At 39.4% G+C, this 26,877-nt stretch overlaps 2 protein-coding genes across 8 annotated transcripts in view; one reads left to right on the top strand and one right to left on the bottom strand.

Annotated features, from left to right (window-relative positions):
- arhgef11 (Rho guanine nucleotide exchange factor (GEF) 11) overlaps positions 1–12,247 on the bottom strand; it is a 39,110-nt gene extending 26,863 nt beyond the window's left edge. For 3 of the 6 annotated variants that reach the window (XM_084108132.1, XM_084108134.1, XM_084108135.1), the window contains exons 1-16: positions 11,000–12,247; positions 8,401–8,492; positions 8,205–8,309; positions 7,065–7,114; positions 6,909–6,966; positions 6,636–6,829; positions 5,637–5,708; positions 5,435–5,542; positions 4,856–4,904; positions 4,737–4,774; positions 4,538–4,627; positions 4,396–4,464; positions 2,147–2,251; positions 1,963–2,061; positions 1,842–1,884; positions 648–744 (exon numbers count right to left, since the gene is read on the bottom strand). In XM_084108132.1, coding sequence (XP_083964258.1) covers positions 648–744; positions 1,842–1,884; positions 1,963–2,061; positions 2,147–2,251; positions 4,396–4,464; positions 4,538–4,627; positions 4,737–4,774; positions 4,856–4,904; positions 5,435–5,542; positions 5,637–5,708; positions 6,636–6,829; positions 6,909–6,966; positions 7,065–7,114; positions 8,205–8,309; positions 8,401–8,492; positions 11,000–11,034 — 1,304 coding nt within the window. In that variant the 5' untranslated portion in view covers positions 11,035–12,247. Of the gene's footprint in view, positions 1–647; positions 745–1,841; positions 1,885–1,962; positions 2,062–2,146; positions 2,252–4,395; positions 4,465–4,537; positions 4,628–4,736; positions 4,775–4,855; positions 4,905–5,434; positions 5,543–5,636; positions 5,709–6,635; positions 6,830–6,908; positions 6,967–7,064; positions 7,115–8,204; positions 8,310–8,400; positions 8,493–8,953; positions 8,969–9,309; positions 9,343–10,999 lie in introns of all 6 variants that reach the window. The other 3 variants (XM_084108130.1, XM_084108133.1, XM_084108131.1) reach the window with 3 other exon arrangements.
- Positions 12,248–12,661: 414 nt separating this feature from the next.
- Positions 12,662–20,073, top strand: myadma (myeloid associated differentiation marker a). Of its 2 annotated transcripts, none has more exons than XM_084108271.1 (3): positions 12,662–12,724; positions 13,103–13,325; positions 17,134–20,073. In XM_084108271.1, the coding sequence occupies exon 3, from the start codon at positions 17,156–17,158 to the stop codon at positions 18,038–18,040; it is 885 nt and encodes a 294-aa protein (XP_083964397.1). In that variant the 5' UTR covers positions 12,662–12,724; positions 13,103–13,325; positions 17,134–17,155; the 3' UTR covers positions 18,041–20,073. The 2 variants fall into 2 exon arrangements, with proteins under 2 accessions (XP_083964397.1, XP_083964398.1); XM_084108272.1 differs by having other exon boundaries at positions 12,664–12,724; positions 13,128–13,325.
- Positions 20,074–26,877: the final 6,804 nt, after the last annotated feature.

The raw sequence follows: 26,877 nt of genomic DNA, 5'->3' as shown, positions 1-26,877 counted from the left end.
TGTGGTTAGAAGAAGAGTCTCTAGTTTGCATGACATGTGGACTCAATAAATCCTGATCTTGAGCAAAATAAGCAATCTGAGTCTTTAATTAAGAATACATACAAATGTCATTTACGCCTTTTAGTTTGTCAAGAGATTTAAAGTGTAGTTTTTGAAGAGTGCGCGTGTGTGAACGAGCTTTAGTGTGTAAGAACGAGCCGATGACTGAATCTGGAAATAAAGCAAAATAACTGAGAAAAATGAGAAATAGTCCTCATGTCTGTAATATAGCAAAACATCTAGCGTTAATTAGATCTCAAACAGATTCATTAACAGTAGTTATTACTCCAACACCTGCGTGACATCATTAACCAACGTGGTTGAACGACCAATTTACGACAGTGTGGTTTCGGGAAACAGCCGTGACTAGCTAGTTGATTTCTTCAATGATGCACTATACTATGGCAGTGAAGCAGCGAGTTACGGCGCTGTACGGGAAACACACCCCTGATTGGTTATTGCAGCGTTTGGGGCGGTTCCTGAGGTCTGATTGGTTATTGCGGTGTTTGGGGCGGTTCCTGAGGTCTGATTGGTTAGTGTTAGACAGCACGCCTTCCAGACTGGCGAAATAAAGTGAAACTGGATGTGAAAGTCCCACACACACACACCTGTAGTCCTGAAGCTGGTCCTGGATGTCTGGAAGCACCTGCTGCTGGAGCTCAGAGAGCGGCCCTCGGATGTCCTCCTGCGCGTGGAGACGATTCTCTACACACACACACACACACCTCCATCATCATCATCACTGCCATCGCTTTCTGTTCAAGAGCTCGGAAAACTAGGGATGGGCATTTCAAGCAAAAATAATATTCGATGATCGCTGGGAATTTTTCGATTATAATTGCTCACCGGTAAAACGGCGTTCGCTCAAATCCCACTCCGACATTACATGTCTCTGTACTGTCTATACGGGTTGTAGTCATTAAAGAAAACACATTTATGTGTAATAATAACAATACTATTATGTAATATAAATAATAGTAACATTTATTTAAATAATATAATGTTAATTTTTAATTTCATCTATGTTGATTGTGTGAGAAGTGAACAGCATGAGTAAGATAGGATCATTAGATGCGCAGTATATCGGGAGACACATGGAGTGGGTCAGGCATGATTTTGACCATTTCATTAAGTTTTGTTTTGTAGAAAACCTTTCTTTAAAGTTAATTTTCGTTTTGTATGAATTGTATCTTAATTTTAATCAGTGTTTCATCAACCAATTGCCTGGATTTAATAAATAAGAAGCAAATACAGCAGAATATAATCAGGACATGGAGGCGCCGGCATGATCACTTGCATTGCTCGTGAACTGGAGCGCGTCTCATAAATGAACCGAAACTCAGCGTATAGGCTACTTCACAGGCATGAGAAATATATATAAAGAAAGCTTGAAATGTCTACTTTTAAACATAACAATTCAAAGCAAAAAGAAGTGGGCAACTCTCTGCTTATGTAAGCCGTATGAAATTTGCATTTCTCTCTATAGATCGTGAGTCAGCATCGTCAACTTCATCTTTGCAGCCGACACTGACACAGAAAACACTAGTTTATTAATAAACAATTAAAATGTGTCCTTGCTATATTTGACACATTCATAATCATTACTTTTGCCGGTTCTTTGTGACAGCTTATTGGCAGCGTCACCCTCTGATTACATGAACCGCATCAGCACCGAAAACATGGGGATTTTTTTTTTTTTTGATAATAATCGCACAACCAATTCGATATTCTATAATTAAATCAACTAATCGAATATTGGAAAATCGTGACTCATCCCTTCTGAAAACAGCACTGAATCTCACCTATATCAGTCAGAAACTCCTCACGGACTTTAATCTTCAGAGGCTGTGAAAAAGCATCAGAAATGGACAGTTAATAATCAGATCTGAGTCGGCTGGATCATGTGTGTGACCGGACACTCACGGCGTCGTGGTCCAGGAAGTGTGAGCAGATCTGAGGGGCGAGAGAACGCGCGTCTTTCGGGCTGGAGCCCAGGTACGCCTCCACACACAGGTAGAACAGCTACACACACACACACACACACACACACGTGAGGACTGATGGTTTATTCATACGGCTCATGTAAAGCTCCTGAAGCAGCACTGACCAGCGGGTTGGGGTCCAGGAGTTGACCGAACACATATCTCATGAACACCGTCATGTGTGCCGGACGACTCTTCAGCAGCTCGATGTCCTGAAACGGCCCGTCCATCTTACAACGGGAGAGAGTTCAAGATTAATCTCACTGGAAACATGTGAATTACAATCCCAGTGTGGCAAAACAGTATTATAAGATGTAATTTTAAAAACTAAAACTAGTAAAAAAAAAAAAAAACTGCTCATTAATTGAAATAAAGCTTAAATAAATAAAATTGTTTTAACTTTAAACACTTAAATGAGAAATGTTGCTAATTTGAAGTGACGACAATTTATAACATTTTATATTTGTATTGTATACTTTGAATGTACTTCTCTTTTATGAATGCTTTTCTTTTATATTGTTGTATTTATGTTTTATTTTTTCTTATTTTGTGAAGCGCTTTTAGATTTAACTTCTAAAGGCGCTAGAGAAAATAAAGTTTATTATTATTATTATTATTTATTAATATTTTGAATTGGCTTTCATTTAAAGGGGACATATCATGCTAAATCCACTTTTTTAGCCCTTAAATGCATTTTGTTGTATATTTGGAGTGTTTAGAAGTACAGAAAAGTTGAAATTATTCTCTTCAGGTGCTTCGTTGATATCTTTATATTCTGTTTTGGTCATATTTTTCAACCTGTTCCGATTTTTCTGTTCTCTATGACGTTTTTTGAACTATTACGTCACAGTATTTGCAGCGGAACTGCCAAATAAGGACACCGACTCCCGGCTCAACACTTCCAGCAATCCGCCATTTTTATTTCTCGCTGCAATTTTGTAGTCCAAGCTAAAGGATGCAGAAGTTACGAGAGGGTAAGTTAAAATGTTCGGTTGTTGGATGTAGTAACCCACACGCTTCATTACACCGTCTAATGTAGATGAACTGCGGCGCGTGACAGGACGCATGTTTAACTGAAAGAACGAGCAGAGAGAGAGACCCGGTCGCGCGCGCGCTCACTCTCTCTCTTCAGAGCCAGGCGAAAGTGTAAACAAGACATCACCGTCTCCAAACTAGACGCTGTCTTGCTCTCTCTCCCTCGCACATATTAATCAAAATAAATCGACACGGTGGTAAAAGATCGGAAGACCAAAGTTTCATGTGTAAATACAGTAACACACCATTGCGATACATCCATATGAAGACGTTGTTCTGCAGGTTCGTCGTCTTCATTTTCATCTCGCTCCGGCTCCGACTCTGGCTCGGACATGTAAGGCTGGCTGGACAAGTCTTCCGTTGTTGACATTTTGTTAATAATGTGTGAATAAAACGTTTCTGTGCTGCTAGATAATCGTATCTCTGCTATCAGACTACAAAAATGGCCGAACGGGGTGGAGTTGAACTGAGTGTGGGCGGGGTATGAAGTGTCTCAATTGTATTTAAAGAGACCGCACCAAAACGAGTTGCTCTCAGACGCACATCAGAAAAGGGGTAGAAAAGGGTCCTGTGGAGCTATAATAATGAGGAATTCAGACCCAAGCATTGCAGTTCCGCTTTATATAGACTACAAATGTATGATTTATATGTAAAAAGGAACGATTTAAAAGCATGATATGTCTCCTTTAAGTTTGTTTTAAGTTTGTTTACGTTTTGGTAATTTTGTTACATGCTTTTATTAGTTTATTGTTTTTATATATATTTTTTATTTTAATTTTGGTCATTTTAGCACTTCAAATTAGCAACATTTCTCATCCTTACATTTTTTATATATAATATTTAACTTATTTCAGCTTTATTTCAATTAAGAAATAGCAGAATATCCTGAACAAAAATCAACAGGCTAAAGAACACTTTGCCTGCGGTTTAAAAATACTATAGAAAAACTACTAGCCTAACTAATATAAATTTCAAGCATTATTAAAGACAAGTAAACACTCAGTAATTAAAAAAGAACCCCAAAAAATAGCAATAGCAAAAAATAGATGCAACTGAACAAAGATACGATTGAAATAAACCGTGTTTTAAGGTTTTCAGGTATTCAGGTTCAGAAACTGTAAATCAACTGTAAAATAGCACTGCACTTTATAAATAAAATATGCATTCAATCGATTTTCGATTCCCAACCCTAGAAGCGACATGTTATGAAAAGCAAATCTCAAAATTGAGCAGTGCGTGAAAAAAAAACAATGTTTCTCGCCGTAATAACTTCCTTTTCATCAACTCACGAACCCCAATTTGAGAAACCCCGTGAAGTATGCAGTGTCGACTCTCTCACCTCATTGATCGAATACCCATCATCCTCCTCTTCTTCTTCCTCTGGTCCAATGATCTGCGTCTTTCCTCCCTGAAGAGACACAAGATGATCAGACTCAAGACTCGACACCAATCGCTCTACGGGAAACAAGTGTGTGTCTCACCGGGTCGGAGGGGTGTGTGTCGGACCCCTGCCGGCGGAGCAGGGGGTTCCTGAGGAAGGTGGAGGGGGAAGAGAAGGGGCTCTCACTCGCCTAAACAGGGGAACAGGGGAACGGGAAACAAACGGTTGGGCGGATCCAAGGATCGAAGGATAGGGGACGTTTGCTTCTGAGGATAATGAAAGAAGCGAATGAAACTCACCTCGACGTCTCCTTCACTGGAGTCTATCGATAACCGACCTGCTCGAAAACAGGAAAGACAACGTTAATAACGAGAACGAATCAAATGAGCTCTTCAATATTAACATGCTGAACTCTGACCTTCTCCAGCTGTGAGATAGTTAGCAACAGCGTCAGATCGAGTGCCATCCTGGAAGAGAAGATCGCCGCATTAATGCAGTGATTCGTGCTAAACGAGCCTGGATCAAGTCTTAAGTGCATAAATGAACATTTCTGTGTTGTAAATAATTTATTTTGTATTGATATTAGGACATATTCTAATATTAATGAGCTGTAAGAGAGAAGATCCAGTAATTCGTGCTAAAGGAGCCTCAACCAAGTATTAAGAGCATAAATTAACATTACTGTATTATAAATGCTTTTTTTATTGATCATAGGACATATTCTAATATTTTGAGTATTGCTGTCAATCGATTAAAAATAATCTACTAGATTAATAATTTTTCTGTGATTAATCGCGATTAAAAACACTTACGTTTCAGTTTTTTTATATATTTTATAATGTAAACATTTCACAGTTAATATTCAAATGAATGTAAAGACATTCTAAAAACATTAATTATAGACATTCAAAATTACAGTGTAATTGAAAGCTATCAGATTTGCTTGATAGAAGAGTAAGGATAGAATAATGATAGAAGAGTAATGACCAAATCTCACCACATCCTGCTGGATCTTCACTCTGACTTGATTGGCTCTTCGTTTGGCACTTTCTATTCGCTCCTCTAGTGAAGGGGAGGGGTTTCGAGACTGTTCCTCCAGGAGGTTCTGCACAGCGAATCTCGTTAATGATGGGTTTAAATTTGACGTGACATAACACACACACACACACACACACACTAGAGGAACACTGAACTCATACCTGTAGCTCTGCCTCCTCCTGCTCCAACATCTTCCTGAGGATTTCTGTGGCGTGTTTCTTCACCTCGGGGTCCTGAGAATGACGGAGAACAACATTAAAGTGACGATCTCTATTCAGAGAGAGACACGCAGAACATGCAGACTTGTCTATGTACATTTTAATCTTCTTCAGAGACACTAAAGCCCTACACTAAGTGTACAGCCCTACTTTTGATTTATCCATCTAAAATGTGCAATATTATTTATATTCCATGTAAATTCCATTTTTATATCTATTATTTCTGCTAATCAGGGGTGTGTTTCCCGTACAGCGCCGTAACTCGCTGCTTCACTGCCATAGTATAGTGCATCGTTGAAGAAATCATCTAGCTAGTCACGACTGTTTCCCGAAACCACATTGTCGTAAATTCGTTGTTCAACCACGTTGGTTAATGATGTCACGCAGGTGTTGGAGAAATAACTACTGTTAATTAATCTGTTTGAGATCGAATTAATGCTAGATGTTTTGTTATAAAATTACAGTCATGACATCCGAGTACTTTTTCTAAAAAACATTCTCATTCTCAGTTATTTTGCTTTATTTCCAGATTCAATCATAGACTCGTTCTTACACACTAAAGCACGTTCGCACATGCGCACTCGTCAAAAACTACACTTTAAATCTCGACAAACTAAAAGACTAAATAAAAGACCCAGATTACACTGAATGTCAGATTGCTTATTTTGCTCAAGATCAGGATTTATTGAGTCAAACAAGAAACTCTGCTTCTAACCACAGGTCGAGATCTGTCGCTCCAAACACACAACTCTGCGATGCTGTTTGCGAATTTTCGTTAGAACGATGGTTTCGGGAAACACCGACTCGTTTAACTGCTGATAACGACAGAACTTGCGACCACAGTTGGCTAACGATGCTTTCGGGAAACACACCCCTGTTCGATTATTCCACATCTACGTCTATATGTTCTAGCCTTTCAAAACTCTTAAAGCCATGATGCACCTGTAATGGTTTGGGTCCTGTGATTCTCTGAGTTGGGGTACTGCTTCCTGTGGGAGGAGTTAGTGGAGGAGGCGGGGCTTCCCCACCCAGTGCTGTCCTGTGATTGGGCAAGAGGTCAGTGGGGAGGGGCTGAAGCGGGACAGACCCGACTAAAGGAGGCGGGCCCTGAAGAGTCAACGCCACATACGTCCCAGCTATCAGAAGAAGAGAACACACATCAGACACGAAACGCTTGAAACCTTCAAAAACAAGATGATCGACCACGAGACTCACATTTGATCATCTTTACTACTTCCTGATGAGACATGGACGAAACCACCGAACCATTGACCTGAAAAGCAAACAGACAGGACAAATATGAAGTTAGTTATTAATTAAATTAGTATCACTAATGATTCACAATGTCAAAGCGTGCTGTAGCTGGAATACCTTAATGATCCGGTCTCCTTCCTGAACTCCAGCTTTGACCGCTGCTCCACCTGAGAGGCCAAAGGAAGCAGGTTTGACTGTCATTATCTGACTGGGTGGATCAACATACATCACTGTTCAAAAGTTTGAGGTCAGTGAGATTTGACTTGTGTCTTGTGCTCACCAAGGCTGAAATTATTTGGGGGGAAAAATCCAGTAAAAACAGTGAGATAATATTATAATTTAATTTAACTTATCTTGTGTAATGTATTTTAAAATGTAATGAATTCCTGTGATTAAAGCTGAATTTTCAGCATCATTACTCCATCTGACCAATCAGTGCAGAGTAGACCAATCACAACAGACTGGGCCATCTGACCAATCAGAGCAGAGTAGACCAATCACAACAGACTGGGCCATCTGACCAATCAGAGCAGAGTAGACCAATCACAACAGACTGGGCCATCTGACCAATCAGAGCAGAGTAGACCAATCACAACAGACTGGGCCATCTGACCAATCAGAGCAGAGTAGACCAATCACAACAGACTGGGTCATCTGACCAATCAGAGCAGAGTAGACCAATCACAACAGACTGGGCCATCTGACCAATCAGAGCAGAGTAGACCAATCACAACAGACTGGGCCATCTGACCAATCAGAGCAGAGTAGACCAATCACAACAGACTGGGTCATCTGACCAATCAGAGCAGAGTAGACCAATCACAACAGACTGGGTCATCTGACCAATCAGAGCAGAGTAGACCAATCACAACAGACTGGGTCATCTGACCAATCAGAGCAGAGTAGACCAATCACAACAGACTGGGTCATCTGACCAATCAGAGCAGAGTAGACCAATCACAACAGACTGGGCCATCTGACCAATCAGAGCAGAGCAGACCAATCACAACAGACTGGGCCATCTGACCAATCAGAGCAGAGCAGACCAATCACAACAGACTGGGCCATCTGACCAATCAGAGCAGAGTAGACCAATCACAACAGACTGGGTCATCTGACCAATCAGAGCAGAGTAGACCAATCACAACAGACTGGGTCATCTGACCAATCAGAGCATTCATTTAAAAAAAAAAAATAAAATAAAATAATTCTTACTGCAAACTTTCAAAGGTTAGTTTAAGTGAGTGTGTGCGTTACCTGGCCGAACATTTTGCACTAGTTTGATTCTCTCGCCACACACGGTGAAGCCAAACCCCAGATTGTCCCTCTGCACAACCACACATCTTTGGACTAAACCCGTCCCTGTGAAACAAATGTCATTACTTTCATGAATAAAGTCATGTCATATAATGATTCCTGACTTTTACATATGTATATGTTTGTCTAGCATTACCTGTGTTGTCTGAGGAGAGATCGGACAGTGTCTCCCTCTGCTGGCCAGGAGGAGACCTGCGCTCCGAGTCTCCTAGTGTCAAACTGCTCAACCTAAAACAGAGGAACAATGAGATGCCAAAATGAATACAAGCGTGACGGGAAGAATAACTAGAGCTCCAGGGAGAACTAGACAAAAGCAAGGACATCCGAAGCAAGGAAGGAAGTTCATTGGACGTTATAGATGCACAATGCAAAATAAAACTGAAAGTTGGTGGTTTTAATGACACCTAACCAAAAGTGAAAGGACCTTGCACATATTTCTAAGTTTCACACCAGTACTGGCGTTACAAACAGTGGTTAACCGATACTGTGTTTTCAATGTGCAATGCAAACATCGATGTCTTGAGAGAATATATTATATAAAAAAGGGGTGTAATAACTAAAAATATATAAAAAAAAAAAAAAAAAATCAAGCATTTAAAAACAAAACATGCGTCATTCATTGACAGGGATATTAATCCTGGTCTGCCACTAATTATAACAGAACATTAAAATAAAATCAGAAAACTCACCAAGCAGCAAAAGGACTTAAAGGACGCATGAAAGAGAAAATGAAGGTGTTACAGAAGAGAAAGAGAGAAACGCAAAGAAAGAGCAAGTACACAACATGAGACAGACAGCAAATCTGAGTGAGAAAGTGAACGACGTGTGAAATCTGTGAATGCTAGAGTTTACAGCCCATGAAACTCCTCCTAAATAAGCACACAGTGAAAGAGTCGTGTGTGTGTGTGATTGACGGCTCAATTAACATGTCTTGAGACAATGAAATAGTGAACATTACTCAAGCGCGTATATCAACTGGCACCATAAATCTGTGGTTAATGACTGACAGATGGCATGTGTTCGGTTTCACTTTGGTTCATCATACCTGGGCAGGTGTGTGTGTTTCTTAATGGCTGCCCTGCAGTCACATGACACAAACAGGAAGTGGACGAACAGGAAAAACACGTGAATGGGAAAGAGAAATCAAGAGCTTGAGACAGAGAACAAGACACAGACACACATCAAAACAGAAGCACAAAAGACTGATACACACACACAGACAATGTGTGGACGTGGTCATAATCGTATGAAGTGAAACGTCTGTCACAGAGCGACTCCATCATTCACCAGTAAACAAACACAACGCTTGTAACTGAGGGTAAAAATAGCAACAAGGCAAACTAAGACACACTAGATGAATGGAAAAGCCTGTAGTGTTACACTGGAGATATGAAGGAAGCAGCAACTTTAATGTTAACTTCAGAGCGCACAAAAAAAACGTGCATTTAGCCAGTATTTTCACTGTAAACCATAAAACACATGACATATTAAAGCATCTTTGGTGTTTCTATGGTTTCTACAAAATAAGACCGGAAATCAAGGGTAATGTGGGTATGGGCGACGCACACACACGACCCGTGTCCTGGTTAAAAATGCTTATTTCTCTGTATTTAAACATTCTCAGAAACATTTGGGATAATGTAAGTGCACAAATCAACAAAATATATAACATTGTTCTAGTGTTTTTTGGATATTTTGGTAACACTTTACAATAAGGTGCATTAGTTAATGTATTAACTAACATGAACTAGCCATAATCAATACATTTGTTACTGTATTTGTTAATCTAAGTTAATTATTAAAAAAAAATCCAGCTGTTCATTTTTTGTTCTTGTTAGTTCACAGTGTATTAACTAACCTGATATTAAAGGCACACTATGTAAGATTTTTGGATTACAATATTGGTAACACTTTACAATAAGGTTCATTAGTTAACTACATTAGTTAGCATGAACTAATAATGAACTGCACTTATACAACATTTATCAATCTTTGTTAATGTTAATTTCAACATTTACTAATACTTTATTTTCGGGTTAAAATTGATCTACCAAAAACGTTTTCCTTAGTCATGCTTAAATGAATGTTCTCAGATCAATAGAAATTAATGGTCCACTCAATACGTACATTTACATGAGAAAATCGGTTTTATTTTGCAAGAAAATATAACTGACTAAAAAAGTCAGTTATACCAGTTATAAACTCACCCGTTTCTTGCAAAATAAAACCGATTTTTTCATGTAAATGTACGTATTGAGTGGACCATTAATTTCTATTGATCTGAGAACATCCATTTAAGCATGACTAAGGAAAACGTTTTTGGTAGATCAATTTTAACCCGAAAATAAAGTATTAGTAAATGTTGAAATTTACTAATACTCATCGGAATAATAACTCATATGCTATTGGTAATATTAAATTGTTTTATTTTACACTTTTATGTGATGCTATATCCACACTGCTGGGTTCATTTGTGACATAAGAATGTCAGTTATCACAGATAATAATTTAAAAAGATTAAGCTTGGTGAATAAGCTTGACTGTATGTTAGCACTCCGCTCGACCAATCAGATTACAGGACCGCAAATATTACTATCACACATGCTAACGGTATTATTCCAATCGTATAGTCGTCTTTTAGTTTTTGTTTCGTAAAGCAGAAGTAAAACAATGAGCACATTACCATAAAACAATCGCAATCGGTCAAAAGGTCGTTAAAAACATAATAAACTCACCTGTCCAGCGTGGAGGTCGGTTGTCGGACACTCATGGCTGCAAACCGTCAGAGGTCTGTCCGATTGTTTGTGTAGTGATTTTATGTCAGTTTGAGATCATTTCATTAGTGTGTGTTAGTTGTATTTCCTCTCCTTGTATCTCCGTTCCTTAGGGTGAACGTAGTCCTTTCGTCACGTCAAGGGTCAAAGTTCAACACAGTGGTCCTCCTCAACAGCATCGTCCCGTTTAATAAACACTCGAAAACCTGTGAAATAACTCCAGTACTCGTGTCAAAACAATGCAGGATCAATACGCCACATTTCTGTATTATCTCTGAAGCCTCCAGTTGGTGACCCGAACACAGATTCCTGAGGACTGAATCATAATTCTGCTTTACGGTCACATTAATAAAAAAAAAAAAAAAAAAAAAAAAAACATTAACAGATTTCACCAACTTTGCACACAACCATGCAGTCTTCAAACCCAGATGAGCAGAATCCGCTATTGTGTGTCTCCGACTACAGTGTTTAAAGGGTCACTATGATTCACAGTCACTTGGTCCTTCGGCTCTCAGTGTTTTTTTTAACAAGGTTATTCTGGTCTTTGAAGCTCATGATCTCAACGCAGTGCAAGTGAAGCTTATCAGAACCACACAACCCACAGTGATGATAGGAGAGAAATAAAGTGCATTTTAAACTAATTCATAAGCAGCAAGATCACAGTGGTGACAGTCAAATCCCTGCACCAATGCACTCAAATAAACATCTACTGTAATGATGTGCAATGCGCGAACATATATGATATCCTTGCGTTTATTGCTCGGCTCGATCCAGTTTGCTTCCAGTGTGCGCGAGGCCTTCACGCGCGTGCGACACAACGCTAGCGCGCGCGTTGTTGTGCAATAATAACCCGATCCAGACGCGATCTTCTGCACTGTTTATGCCGATAAACACGCATTGGATCGCTTTCGTTATGAGGTGCAATTATTCCCCGAATTTTGGCGATTTGCACACGCTCGTTTTGTGGCCAGCGAGATTCATTGTGGGTTCCGTAACGACTTGAATCTTGTGCGGTCACGTCTTTTAGCGTCAGTCTCTTGCTGTATGGACGTTTAAAGTTGATATCCTCTCATTGTTTCCAAGAGATGTGTGATCGGCATGTCTTTAAATGTAGTGTTATCCCAGTGTTCGAGCGTTCGCCATTCCGGAATAATACCCTCATCCTTGGGTTTATGTTTGGCTACTGGGAAGGCAAACAGACTCGCGCTCGCCCCTATCGGTTGGATACTGGTACTGCGCGTGAAATCCGTCCTCGGGTCACTAGAGTTACTGGAAAAACAAGGCAGGTTTAACTGAAGGGAAAAAAATGTAGAAGGAATTTTCACTCCGAAATAGTACATTTCTCAAAGATACGACATGTAACACTGAATTAAACGTGCATTTATGTAAGAAATTCAGTAACCTGTAAATGAAGACATTAAAAGTTACCATTCCCTGACCGGGAATCGAACCCGGGCCGCGGCGGTGAGAGCGCCGAATCCTAACCACTAGACCACCAGGGAACTGCAGGTCTGTGCGCAGGCTAAAACTAAGGCAAGTTAAAATCAGTAGATTCTGTAAACTCGCGAGAAGTCAGTAATGTTTGGAACACGTGATCATTCGTAATGTAGCGCTATGTGTGTTGTCAGACTGAAAATGAACCACAGACAGGCTACAACGAAATTAATGAATCCTGTTAAAACTGTTGTAAGTCTACTCGCAACAACATAAAACGTTAGATATTTGTTTTTTCTCATTTTCATTATCATTGTATACAATCTATTATTGGAACATCTTGTCCAGAAACATATTTACTTAAGATTATGTAGCGCCCAACCTCAGTAACGGGTTTCGATCATCGCAGAGAAAGCTGACAATACCACTCAGCATTTACTGAGTTTCCTCAAAAGACAAAATAGTATGAAAAAATAATAAAAAATAATAGTTTTTTTTTTTTGTCTGTATATAATTTATGCTAAAATATATACTAAATACAATATATTAAATAAATAAAAAGATACACAGAAAAAAAAGAGGAAAATATAACATAATAAAGTGCTAAAACCAACATGCATCTAATTTTAGCATAGAATTCCCTTCTCTGGTCTAGACTTCGTGGGTCAAATGATAAGAGAAAGGCAGTAGCTGCTACCTAATTTGGAAGAAATGGGCGTGGAGGAATGAAGTGAGTCCCGTTAAAGAAAGAGAAGAGAACATCTGGGCAGCGTCACAGGAGAGGGTTTCGATCTCCACTGTCATACAAACTGGAATAAAGGGGGAAAGTCTTTCTACATAACTTAAGTACAAGGTATGTCTATATCGTTTTGTTTTCTTCTTTTCTGTTGGGATTTGCGTTTGCATTGGTCTAGAATCAGTAATTAAGGGTTCAATTTGTGTTTTTGTAGACGGTACATTTCAGCTAGAGGAATGTGCCTCATTTACATAAATACACGCTTTTGTGAATATACTGCGTTGGGTTTATATGTGCGTAACGTATATTGCGTACTTTTTGAACCGTGTTCAACTTTTAAGCGTTTTTTTTAGCGCATTACGTATGCTAAGCGAGAAAAGTATGAATTTCGAGGTCGCTAAAATCGCTAAAAGCAGAACGTTTGTTTTTTCCCCGAAACCGTTTGGTTCACTATTACGGTCTCAACCTCATCCGAACCATAACCCAACAACCACACCCCTCACCGCATCCGCTAGAAAGATGGAGAGAGAAAAGAAACATTCGTTCACTGCGTAAATCAGTAAACTATCAGAGATGTGGGCTGATACAGGTTTTAAGTCATTATCAGCGGCTTTAAAAACTATTTTATTTTTCATTTATTTTTGTGTTTGCTGTCTCTGCTTGCGTCTAAAATGCGTAGTGAAATGTGGCGGAAGTGACCTGTAGCTGAGTCACCTCCGCTTATAAGGGGTTGGCTAACTTGTTAGATATATGTTTAAGTCTTTACTTGATTTTGGCCATGATGTGTGAAGTGTGGTGAAATACTAGATCTATAGCTGCAGCTCTTAAAGGAACACTCAAAAAATGAATCATTCCAAACCCATGACTTCATTTCCTCAACAGAAGGAGATCTTGAGCAATGTCCTGCCTGTACTTTTGTAGATGTAAATCTGAATTATTATCTGCTGAACTTGGCGTTGTAACACGGTTTAATGTGTGCTAGTGCGGACGAGGTTTGGGAGCTGAGGTTTGGGAGCTGTGGCGGAGCAGAGGGGAATATGTTTAGCAAATAACATTAAAAACATCATTAACATCTTAAAAAGCTGTTGTTTGTCTTTAGAAGATTTGTAACATAGCACACAAGTCATATAGACAACTTGTACAATGCATCTTACACACTCACTGTCATTGTGTGTAAAAGAGCAGGTTGGACATTTGCACAATTTATTTCCTCTTCTGTTAAAGTCTCCATGAAATCAAAATTACATTTTTTTTTTTGGCTTTTAGTATGAATGTTAGTCTTACGGTTAGCCTATCTATAAGATGGTTTTGATCCAAAACAATGACAAAATTCACATTTAAAACTTAGTCTCTCACTTCCGCCAATATGGCTCGATGGTTTTGATTGCATCACTCTGCACTTCAGCTTCTCATCAGATTTTCTGTCTAATCAAATAAGATTCTCTCTAGAATCGGAAGCCCCGTCCCTTACATTATAAGCTGCGCTCGGTCACTTGTTCACATATTTACTATATTCTACATGGTGAATGGCACAAAGTGCACTATATAGGGGATAGGGAATGATTCAGACAGTGTAATTAAAACACAAAACGTATTAGACCCATTTGAATTCTGCACAGAAAGCTGTATTTTTAAAGCCATATGGAGGAGAAAAGGTTAGATTAGGAGGAAAGTGCAGCTTTAATGAGCTCAACAGCCCTCGCTGAGCTGTGATATTATTAATCGCGGTTGATTCGTACGGATCAGGTCCCACAGTTCGGCACACATGTGATTCGAGGATTAACTGCTAAGTTTAACCATCATAGAGTGAAAATGCATAATTTAGGTGTGTTTTGTCTTGCCAATTTACACATTCAAACAATTTTAAGAGACTTGCGCGTTATCTGAGCTACTCTTTCGCGTTTCCTTGCCCTTGAACGGACACATACACGCATAATTATGTCAAAATACTCGTCTCGGCAAGTATTATCTCGGTTATGTCATGAATGAACAGTTGAGAAAGAAACCCGATGTTTTTAAGTTTATTTGCTCCGTGCATTCGGTCTTAAACTGAAGCATATTAATAAAACTAAAACATATTAATGTATTAAACCCAAGTTTTTATAAGCTGTCGGCCCCCAAAAAACAAGTGTTTAAGGACACAAAAGTAGATGCAGGCAATAAGACGTGAAGCATCAGCTGGAAGAATGGATAAATTGTGGGTATGCACTAAAAATACACTGTGTGCAGTAAACATTTTCTCACTGTAAGTCAAATGTCAGTTTATATATTAGCCCTATATTTCTGTAAGCTAAGCTATCCTGTAATTTGACATGTTGCACTCAGTCTCAATTCCCTGTATCCACTTCTGTGTCCTTAAACGCTCGTTTTTTGGGGTCGACAACTTAGGCCTAGTTCTGGGGGTTTTAGCTTGTTTGCTGTACACCTTGTCACAAAGCAGCTTTTAGGCATTGTTTTGTTTTTTGTTATGAGTCAGAAATGACAAGGAGGCAGCTTCACGCAATACAAAGTCAATGGAGACAGTTGGGTTGCCCCCCCCCCCCTCCCCCAGTGTGGGCGTGGCCTAAATGCGCTCTGTCTCTATGCAGTGAAGTAAACAGGCCACACAAGCTCCCCTTAAAAGTGTTGAACTTCCCAAATGGTCCACATGTTTACACAACCAGGCAGTAACATGGAGCATGTCAAATCTGTCAGCCAAAAGCATGCTTTGTTGATTCAGATGGTCCATCTGTCTCTCTTTTTGTCCTTTGCAGAGTCACCAGAAGCACCTTCATTTGACACATCATGCCTTTGGTGGTCTTTTTTTCTGTGCAGGACTGTGATATGAAGAGTGTGCAGAGTAACATATTTTACCAACTGTGTGAAAGTGAACAGCACATAACAGGCACTATAGCGGTATAAACATGAATATCTATGGGTTCAATATGCGTCACATGACTAAACTTGCGTCATCGTTTTTAAATGCCTCTGTTTTGACGGTCCACACAACAACGCGAAAACAGCATTTTCAAATTTATCCACTTTGGAGAGCGTTATCAAAAAGCTTAGTTTTCATTAATAAAAATGCCGTCTCGGTGTTAACGGAAGGCCAAAACGGAGAGAAAAAGATGTGTGGACAAAGCCTAAAGCATGATCAGCGATTAGAGCTTGTCAAATCTGTCAGCCAATAGACCAATTTCGAGCCGACGTCACAGTTACGTCACAGCGCTAGCTGGAGGCAAAACAAAGGGAAAACTGGAGGCGGCCAATACAAACCAGCACAGATTCGGCTACATAATAAGGAACTTAAATTATTATTATTATTATTAAATGTCATCTTGTTGTGTTGTTGGGTGAAAGAATCAATGAAAAATGAGTATGCTGTATCTGGAATTTTTATTTCTAGAAAATATTCACATCATTAAAATTGCACCGTAATGTCACTCTTTACATTGTCGTCTTCTTGGTGCTGGACTGCGGATCGTACCACGCAAGTCTTTACATGACCATTCAGCACATAGTTATAGGCATCTAAAGATTTATATGCCCTCAGTTTCTCTATCAGGTAGGTGTAGAAGTCAGGCCACTCAACCGGAGGTAGCGTTAACGTTAATCCTGTCAGATCGTCCATCCATTGACTGAGCGCGTACGGGTCGGCCAATCTGGTTCCGTCCGTTAAAATTAACTTTAGCCAATAACAATCGCGGTCCTGGACAGTGAGTGACCTTGCACATTAAGATAAAATCAGATTTTTTCCAGTCATTGTTAAAAAACAAGCTAACAAAACTTGCAAACTAGCGTTAGTGAAGCGTCCAGAGGGATCGTTCTGCCTCCACCTAAGCTCCGCCCACAAAAAAACATCACCATGTTTACTAACTGAAAAGGGGTCTATAGCATGCTCTGTTGATTCAGATGGTCCATCTGTCTCTCTTTTTGTCCTTTGCAGAGTCACCAGAATCACCTTCATCATGCCTTTGGTGGTCTTGAAGCCGTCCCGTTTGATGTGGGCGCGTTTGGCGGCTCTAGTGTTCACTTGTGTGGCGTTCAGCGTGGCGTCCCATGGAGGGGGGCTCAACGGCGGGACGGCCGACTGGAGCGTGTTCTGCTGGGCTTTCAGCTTCGCAGGAACCCTGCTGGTTCTCCTGGTGGAGATCCTGGGTCTGCAGTCTCGCGCCCCCGTGTCCTGGAACAACTTCCCCATTACGTTCGCCTGCTACGCCGCGCTTCTGTGCCTGTCCGCGTCCATCATCTTCCCGCTCTACTTTCTGAAGGGCTACACGTATCCAGGCGAGGTTCGGGATCACAGAATCGTCGCCACTGTGTTCTCCTGCCTGGCCACCGCCGCTTACTTCGTGGAGGTGTGTATGGCACGGGCGCGGCCGGGAGAAGTCGCCGGTTACATGGCGACGGTTCCGGGTCTCCTGAAGGTTTGCGAGACTTTTGTGGCCTGCGTCATATTTGTGTTCGTCAGCGACCCGGTCTCTTACGACAGTCACGCCGCTGTGAAGTGGTGCATGGCCGTGTACTGCATCTGTTTCGTGATCTCGGCAGCCATCGTGGTGTTGTGCATCGGCGAATGCACCGGGTGCCTTCCGTTCCCGTTCGCACGCTTCCTCTCCGCCTACGCTCTTCTGGCGGTTCTCATGTACCTCACCGCCACTATCATTTGGCCGGTCTTCAAGTTTGACAGCCGTTATTTGGGAAGCTCGAGGCGACCGGACATATGCCGAAACTATCACGGTTTGTGCCCGTGGGATAAATTGGTCGCCGTGGCCGTTCTCACCGCGCTCAACTTCCTGATTTATCTGGCGGATCTGGCGTATTCTGCCCGGCTGGTGTTCGTCACGGCGTAAGAGAGATCAAACAATCAGCTTTTCCTGGACATTGAGCTTTGAAAGCCAAAGATTTTAAATACAGTGTTTCAGTGAGTTCAGAAGCAGGAGGAAACGGTGAATAATGGCGCGTTCAAGTCATGTCGGAAAGATCGTTTTTATGAGTTAAATGCATATAAACGCCACGGCGAAGTCGTAATTACGAGTGGGAAACTGTTATTTTAGTATATGAAGGAAAATTGATAGACTAATGAAATCCGGTATTTTCTTTGAGCATGAGTTGAGTTTAAGAGTCGGGGCCGTTTCAGTAAAAAAATATGCAATGGATGCAGTGTGTTTACTGAAGGTAAATTTGTTTAAATTAATTACTTTTTCATAGATAAAAAAAAAAAAAAAAAAAAAAAAAAAACACACACCTGATACTCATTTTTTATTAAAGGATTAGTTCACTTCAGAATTAAAATTCATGTCAGAAAGATCGTATTTACGAGTTGCGCATATAAATATATATAACGCATATAAGCGCCACGACACAGTTGTAATTACGAGTTGGAAACAGTGTTATTTTAGTATTTACTACTAAGGAAATTCAGTATTTTCTTCAGTATTATCACAGAGTTTACGAGTTTGGGGCGTTTCAGTAAGACAATATGCAATGAATGCAGTGTGTTTATTGATAGTAGATTTGTTGAAATTAAGTACTTGTTTCCCCCTTTACACTAAAACTAGCTAAGTCTGTCCAAAATAACAATTACGATATAATATACACTGCCCGGCCAAAATAGTCACTGTTTGGATCTAAACGGGCAAATGCTGAAGAGTCTGTGATTGGATCAGTATTGCTGTGATTATTATGTTATATATGTGTGTACAGTTCTTCTAACCCTAATTGATGGAGTTTGTAGCTTTTTGTTTCTTAAACAACCAGACACATCATGGCCATATTCCAGGATGACAGTGTCAGGATTCATCAGGCTTAAATTGTGAGAAAAAAAAAGAAGATGAAGATTCATTTTCACACATGAATTGATGAGTCCAGATCTTAAATTCACTGAATGTGCTGGACTCTTGCATTGTCACTACCAGATCTTGAACAAAATTCGATGCCCATCTGAATGGAAATAACATCACAACATGTATTTGCATCAAGAGGTGCATCAATTTCTCTTAAAGCCACACCGCGGACTTTGTGACCTAAAGAGTTGACGCATACGAGTTATTTTAAATGATTCCTCAGGCCAATATACAGCGTTTGACACTATTAATGCTCCGAGCGGGGCTGCCCTCTTGAAATACCGCCTATGTAAGTTTGGAGAAGACGGACCGTCGTTGGCCAGGTCATGTGACCTGGAGAACGTATCGCTTTACGGCCATCACGTGACCATAGGCTCTGATATACTCATGGAGCAGACTTTTGCGACAGTGCTGCGGCGCTTGTGGCCTCTAGGGGCGCTAGACGTGAAAGTTACAGGTCTAGCGCCCGCAAAAGTTCCGCGGTGTGGCTTTAAGCATTTGCCTATTTAAATCCAACCAGAGACTTGTTTCTTGGCCGGGCAGTTTACAATGATTCAGTTTACAGCACATTCACAGATTGAGAAAAATAAATCGCTTTATTAATCAGAAGTCGAGAAAAAAATCTTTGTAAAAAAAAAGGTTCATCGCCATCTTGCTCCGACCAAAGTGATTTAAACACACCTGACGTCGTAACTTCCTAACTCATAAATACGAATTTCCCAGGAGGACTTGAACGCACCATAAGATTGTACTTTTAATGTGATTAGTGCATTTTCTGATTGTACCACTGCTGCCTTATTATGAGTGTATCGTGTTAATGTTGCTGTGTTCAACTACTGTACTTTTGCTGTGCTGTTTTACGTGACTTGAAGCGTATTTGTTTGTCATATAAGTGTTATCATTGACACATGGCATCATGATAGTGTTTCCGCAGGTCAAAGTTCATGTGTTATAATGAAAGCGAACAATCCCAGAGCAAACACGTTTTTATGTTATTTTCTATGATATTCAAATAAAGTTTCATTGTGATATGTAAACAAGTATGTATTCTAATTTGCATTTTGTTTATTGGTTTTGGGGGTTTTCAAGTTAACATATATTTGTGAAAGTCTGTTTCAAGATGTTTAAGGCATCAGATATTTATCAGACAAAAAACTGTTGCAGCTCATGGTCTTCTAAAGAAATACATTATTAAGACTTAACTGTCCACAAGCTTCCAGAATTAAATATCAGTTACGTGTTTAATTAATATAGAATTTATATAGATGAAATTATGTTATATGTTCAATATAAGGAGATAGCCAACTTTTATTCAATAACTTATAGAGTGATGTTCATCCAGACCATAAATTATCAAAGTCACAGGACTTTAAACATATTTTTTGAAAATATATGCTTTTTAACCCTCCTCTTTATTTGTATCCCTCTTAAGCTTTTGACTCGACCACTTCGATTGAATGAAGTCCACTTTTTGTTTGTTTAGATGGCATATATTCAAAGTTTTCAACCAATCAAAAATGATTGAAAAGCTTATAAGGGTTTAAAGGTTGCCTTTCTGACTCAGGATCAGGCTTATTTATTTCACAAAACAAGATTACACTACCGGGGCAGAACTGGGCCCTCATTAAATTATGGAATAAATATTTGTTAATAATATTTGTTATTGAATTAATAATAATATTTGTGGAAAAAATATGTAATATTTCAGTTACATGAATGCGTTTTATTTGTTTTCATCTTAATTGTACTTGAAATATTAGTCAAGAACAATCCGTGTAAATCCGTGTATCATTCGTTCAGTCGTTTTTTGATTTAATATTGAAAGTAGAAAAATGAGAAAACAGTTCCTTTTTCGAATCCTTTTCCTTTTTCATTTTTCATTCCGAGGTAGAAATATTCGATTTCTACACGTGGCTGGGAATGAAACGCCCCTTTCCTCTGATTTGTCAGCCGAAGATCAAACCAGAGAATGTCTAATAAGGGGAGAACTTCCACTCTCAGTGAACTTCCGGCTTCTGAACTGGTTGCAGTTCCACTCTGGCTCCACATGAGGGCGCGCACAGGACGAGTGCAGAATGAATGGAGGTCTATGGCACTATACCCCACAAAATCCACTTTTCTCAGGATATAATTTTTTGTCTAGTAATTTGAATGTTGTATTCGAAAGGAGATGCAAAGAAATTACACATTGCTGGGTGTTAGATTTTTTAGAGTCACTTATTTGCTTTAAAAAGTCTTTTAAAATGTCAATGACGTCATACACATCGTACGACCAGAGATACTGCTTTACGGCAATCCTTCAGACTCTTTGGTGCTTTCGCTCTGCACTTTCGCTCTGTGCTCTGCACTTTCTTTTCTCTCGAGGCATCGCCAACACAGCTGACACAGGTAAACACACGTGCTAGAAGAGTTTTTGTTTTGTTTGTTTCTGGTCCCGCTTCGGATGCCACGGTGCCATCAAGCGGTATCTCTGGTCGTAATCAGTCCTTCACTGACCAATCAGCGTTCATTAGCAGAATGCTAGCGTGTTACGGGCAACAACAACTCAACCTGTAAGAAATCAAAAGGAAATAAGTACTCGTTCATTCAACTTTCGACCTATAACCCATGTTGAACTTGCAAAACCTACAATCAAATCTGAGATTTCTCAACGGCAATCGGGTGAAAAAGACAAATTTAGCCGTCTAGCCCCATAGACTCCCATTCATTCTGCACTCATGGGCGATCGCCCCCAGTGGACCTCTGGTGGAACTACAACCGAAATTCAGTACAATAGGACTTAAAGGGGGGGGTGAAATTCTATTTCATGCATACTGAGTTTTTTACACTGTTAAAGAGTTGGATTCCCATGCTAAACATAGACAAAGTTTCAAAAATTAAATTGTACGTTTGAAGGAGTATTTCTGTGCCAAAAATTGTCCTTCCGGTTTGTCACAAGTTTCGGAAAGTTTTTTTCGAGTATGGGCCTGTGTCACGTAAGATGGGGCGGAATTTCCTTATATGGGTCCTAAGGGCACTTCTCCATGAATAGCGCGGGCGCGCGCGCACTCGTAGACCAGAGAGAGAGAGCGAAAGCAGTACCTCATCAAAGCGCTCTGCTCGGCTTCAGGGAAGTCAATGTCACCAAAGAAGTGTGTTTTTGGTTGCCAGGGCAAGACAACCCTGCACAGATTCCCAAAGAACCCAGCGCTAAGGGACCAGTGGATGGAGTTTGTTTTTTCAGAGCATCATCAACGGAGCTGTGTAAGACTTTGTTCCCTGCATTTCGAGATGATTGTTTTATAAACAAAGCCCAGATCGACGGATTTGCAGATCGTCTAATGCTTAAGGATCGAGCAGTCGCAATGATAAAGGTTCGCGGTCGTGATTGGAACCGGTGAGTAAAACTGCTTCAAATGTCTCTGTGTTGTTAGTGTGGCGCGTTAGCTCACTTAGCTTCGCCTCCAGCCGCTCGATTTTTTCCGGAAATACTCAGTACAGCCTATCTGTCTTTTATAAATATAATAAAACTAAATACTTTTTGGAGATATGAAGGATGCAATACTACTCTATAGGTACTCAAGATTAACAGGAGATTGAGTGAAAATTAGCTTTTCACCCCCCCTTTAATAGGGTGTGGGCAGGCTCTCCGTAGACGGGCTCTGATCAAACTGTCCCGTCATCAGTTCTTCCTCAGTTCTAGACTGCAGAATAAGAGTCCTCTGTTGTGTGGATTCTTAACGCATTTATTGCAACTACCAGACTAACGAATAGACGTAGGCAAATGTCAAAGGGGAAGTAAAGGTAAGGGGAAGTAAAATACGCATAGACATAGCCTATATGTTATTAATAGTGTTTATAATGTTAATGTTGTATTTTATTTACCGGTCTTTTGCACTATTTCTGAATAGGCTAATAATAAAATGCGTTTGTTTCCCTCTCAACATGACCCGGTGCATTGCGCACAAGCGCACATTTTTGAGATATAAATTAGTACATTTTAATAAAACACAAGGCCTACATTATAAAACTCAGAAGAGTATGTATTTTATCTCTGTTGTTCTCTGTTCTGCACTGTAGTCCGAGTCCAAAGTGGGCCGAGTCGGACTTGAGTCCGAGTCCGAGTCGAGTCCGGCCACAAAGATGATTTGAAATTGACCTTTCACAAAGACCCGCCCCTAGTTACTGTTGCTATGTCCGACAAGCCATTCTCACTCCACATGTTCTCACACAGTGAAAAATATATTGCGGAGCAAAGAGGACACTGACAATGCGCCAACAGACAAGACAGAGCTCAGTCTCAGCTTTGGAATGTGAAAATGAAATTCAAACAATAAATACTGTTTTGTGGTGCTCTATGTGTAGCGCCTCAGTTCAAGCAGCACGTGAACTGATAATCTCTTCTAGATATAGCACGAATTAAACATGAATGAACATCAGAATTGCAAAAAGACATCAATACACACCATTGTTCAAGTTCAAGTCCACCGACTTAAATTTGCTAACTGTTTGTAGGACAAAAATGGCGGGTATCTGCATTATGATTGGTCAGATCGCCTGTCAATCAAATTTCAGCGAAAGGTCTCAACACTGAGCTCTTAAATTAATATGTTAACCCTTACAAAATGATTGCAATGTATAGTTACAGTCATACGTTTACCTGTTGTAGGCTACATCTTTCTGCAAGGTAATGCTCAAGAAGTCAGGGGTAAACTTTTGAGCAAGATGATGGTGATGTTTAAATGTGTCTTATTTTGTTTTACATGCTAATATCTTATTTAGCCTCTGAAGGGCAGGACTAAATTCATTAATTAATTTTTAAACAAAATAAGAACAATTGACGATCTAGTTCAAAAGTTCACTCTCAAAAAGGATACTTAATAACACATTTTTTTGTGTTATGGCTATTTTGACACATTTTGTGTAATTTTAAGTTGATCATGTGTAAAAAGGAAAATAAAGAGAGAGAGAGAGAGACCAACACCGTGTGTCCAACACAATATGTATCAACTATAATCAAATCACATTGCTGCAACGTCACTGGCATTGAAGAAGAAGAAGCAAGTTCGCGCCTCTTTTTGAGGATGACTCGATGGATGACTTGGATGCACATGTCAGGTTTTTTAATTTATTTTTTATTAGAAATTGTCAAATATAAATTGTCAAATGTATTGTATTATTGCTATTTTTTTAGACAGTCAAATGTGCATTTAGTTAGCGACCTCTACTGTGTACGGGTATTTTCCATAGACACTTGTTGATCAAGGCAGTGAACCGCATCTGATAGTTAACGTTAGTGCTTTACAAATTATTTTTATTTCTCCTCATAGACTTTGATAGGTTTGTCCCTCACTTTCTAGAGAGAACTCATTTTTAACGAGTTTTGTTTTTCTTTGATTTGTTGCAAATGGCATGATGTCTGATAAAACGCTGCAGCTCGTTAACGAGTTTGACAAAGTGGTTACCACTTTCATTGCTATCTGTCGCCTCTCTTTCATTAAACAACATGACTATTTAAACACAGTTTGCTCATTTCGTGTACGTAATTGACACAAATTGTGTAATAATAACACATTGGTGTGTAGAAAATTAGCATGAATAACACATTGTTGAGTTAAAAGTAACACAAAATGTGTTGTCCTCAACACAGGTTGTGTTGTTTTCAACATCCTTTTAAGAGAAGAGTAGTTAACAAGCAGTGTTAGAATGAACAATATCTATTTATTTACGAAAACTAGCACAATAAACTTCCGAGATAAAACTAAAACAATCTTTTGACCTCCGAAAACCAGTCGTCCATTTTCAATGAAGAGTCTTCCTGAATTTGGTACTTCATACTAGGCTACTTTTACTATTTCTGCCATACATTCTGAATTCCGAATCTGTTTGTCTTGTATTACACTGCACTCTCTCTCTCTCTTTTTTTTTAAAATCTTTTAAGAGAAGTGCCGATCCCGGGGGTGCGAGAGACCCTGAGCACCCCCGGGATTGGCGCTTTTACATTATGAATGTGATGCTTAATCAGTATATGTAACATTATATATAACAGATTTGTGTTTTTGTTTGCCCTTTTGCAGCTTCAAATTGAGGACACTCCGAAAACACTAGTGGCTGTAGGCTACTACTTGATGAAAAGGAGATAAGTGCAGCAGAAATAATTGATGCTTCCAAATGTCTCCTCCCCTGTGCTGCAGAGTACCAGCGAATTTTAAAATGTAATGCTGATTTTAAAGAATTTATTGACACCGAGCTAACTGAGAAAGTGGAAGCCTTGGACAAGTTTCAAGTTTTGTTTTAGTTGATTAAGAGAAGTGGATCACATGCATCGGTCATTTCCCTTTTCAGTAACATAACTTATAATAAGTGACCTGTGTGTCATGCATAGATTCCAGTATTATTGTACTTTTCTTAAGCATTAAATATTAATATTGCTTTTCAATTTTGAGAATGGTAAGAAACCGTTCAAGTGGCATTTCCATTCAAACATGGTGTGGGATAATGATTACAAATGATAATGTAAAGTTGTATAGTATTCATCTACACTTTCTTTTGTCGTTTGCATGGTACATAATGGTAGCAATTGAAAACTCATATTAATAGTAAACATGCTTTACTAGTTTGGGATTGTTTAACTTTGTAAATATTATATGATCATCCACCATAGAATGCTTCAGCATTTTCCTACAGTATTACACTTTTGTGTCGCATACATTGTAATCCTGATTTCATATAAACACAATTAAAACAAAATAATAATAAAAAAATCACCATGCCATCTGGCCCATTGACACTGTTTTTTGCAAGGAGCACTATTCAGACCAGAAACAGACAACTTTATAAATTAAACATATCCATTGATAAAAGATTACTTTAACCTTTTTGTGCATAACATAAGAGCAGTTTCATTTTATTTCATATATTATTATACTTCTTTTTGTTACATTTGTTGTCCTTTGAGGATGAAAAATTGGATGTAGATGCGGCCAGTCCAAGTCATCAATATAATGTATGTTCATGGAGGACTTGCGTATACAAGTAATATACTTGAACATATTTTAACTGGCTTTTTTTTTTTTTTTTTTTTTTGAAGGTTGCGCCAAAGAACACACATGAAGCTGGTCCAAGTAGTCAACAGACGGTTTGTATATATCTGAGTGCTGAAATAACAGCACTCTTTTCATTATTTGTATCACTCTGATTGAATTTGTTTGGCCATTTCACATAATCTAACAGTCTGTACACTTGTACAGTACATCTGTACATCTTGCCAGTCGATGTTGCCTGTCTTGAGTGAATCATTCATCAGTTCATTCAAATCTGCTGATTCATTCAGGAGCAATATAAGTGAGTGACTCTGAGTAACTGAATCACTAACTCATCTAATCATAACTACTTTGTGCTTTTTATATTTCCAGCATCAACGTAATATAATTGATGTAGACACAATGCCAGCACTAACTGAAAGCAAAGGTTTGAGTACATATGTAAGGATTATGAAGCTTCAGGAATGTGTTGTGGAGTAAAGGTGTTGCACAATGTATTTTATATTGCATGATCACATTTCATTGCTGTGTTTTCTTTTGTGTGAATTGCTGTTTTCTTTTGTTGATTGCTGTGTTTTTGCAGGCAGTATTCCTATAGCCACACCTCTATTTGTGATAATTCAATGAACTAATCAGTGATGGACTTTGGGGTGGAGCGGTGAATATGTTCCCCTATAAAAACGTAACCGTGACTGAGACTGATGGTGGCAGTATCGCGCATCCGTTACTGAAGTCAACAGCGAGAGCGAGAGAAGGAGAAACCACGTTGTGCTTGCATCAGAGAGTGAGTGTTTCACTTGCATTGAGACGGCTTAAGGCTAT

This window comes from Abramis brama (assembly GCF_963993115.1).
Source record: "Abramis brama genome assembly, chromosome: 3".
Taxonomy (NCBI): Eukaryota; Metazoa; Chordata; class Actinopteri; order Cypriniformes; family Leuciscidae; genus Abramis; species Abramis brama.
The sequence above is the reverse complement of the archived record's forward strand: the minus strand, read 5'-3'. Positions and strand labels throughout refer to the sequence as shown.

Excerpts from the sequence above, each read along its gene's own strand:
- myadma (XM_084108271.1), top strand. The coding sequence starts at position 17,156 with ATGCCTTTGGTGGTCTTGAAGCCGTCCCGTTTGATGTGGGCGCGTTTG.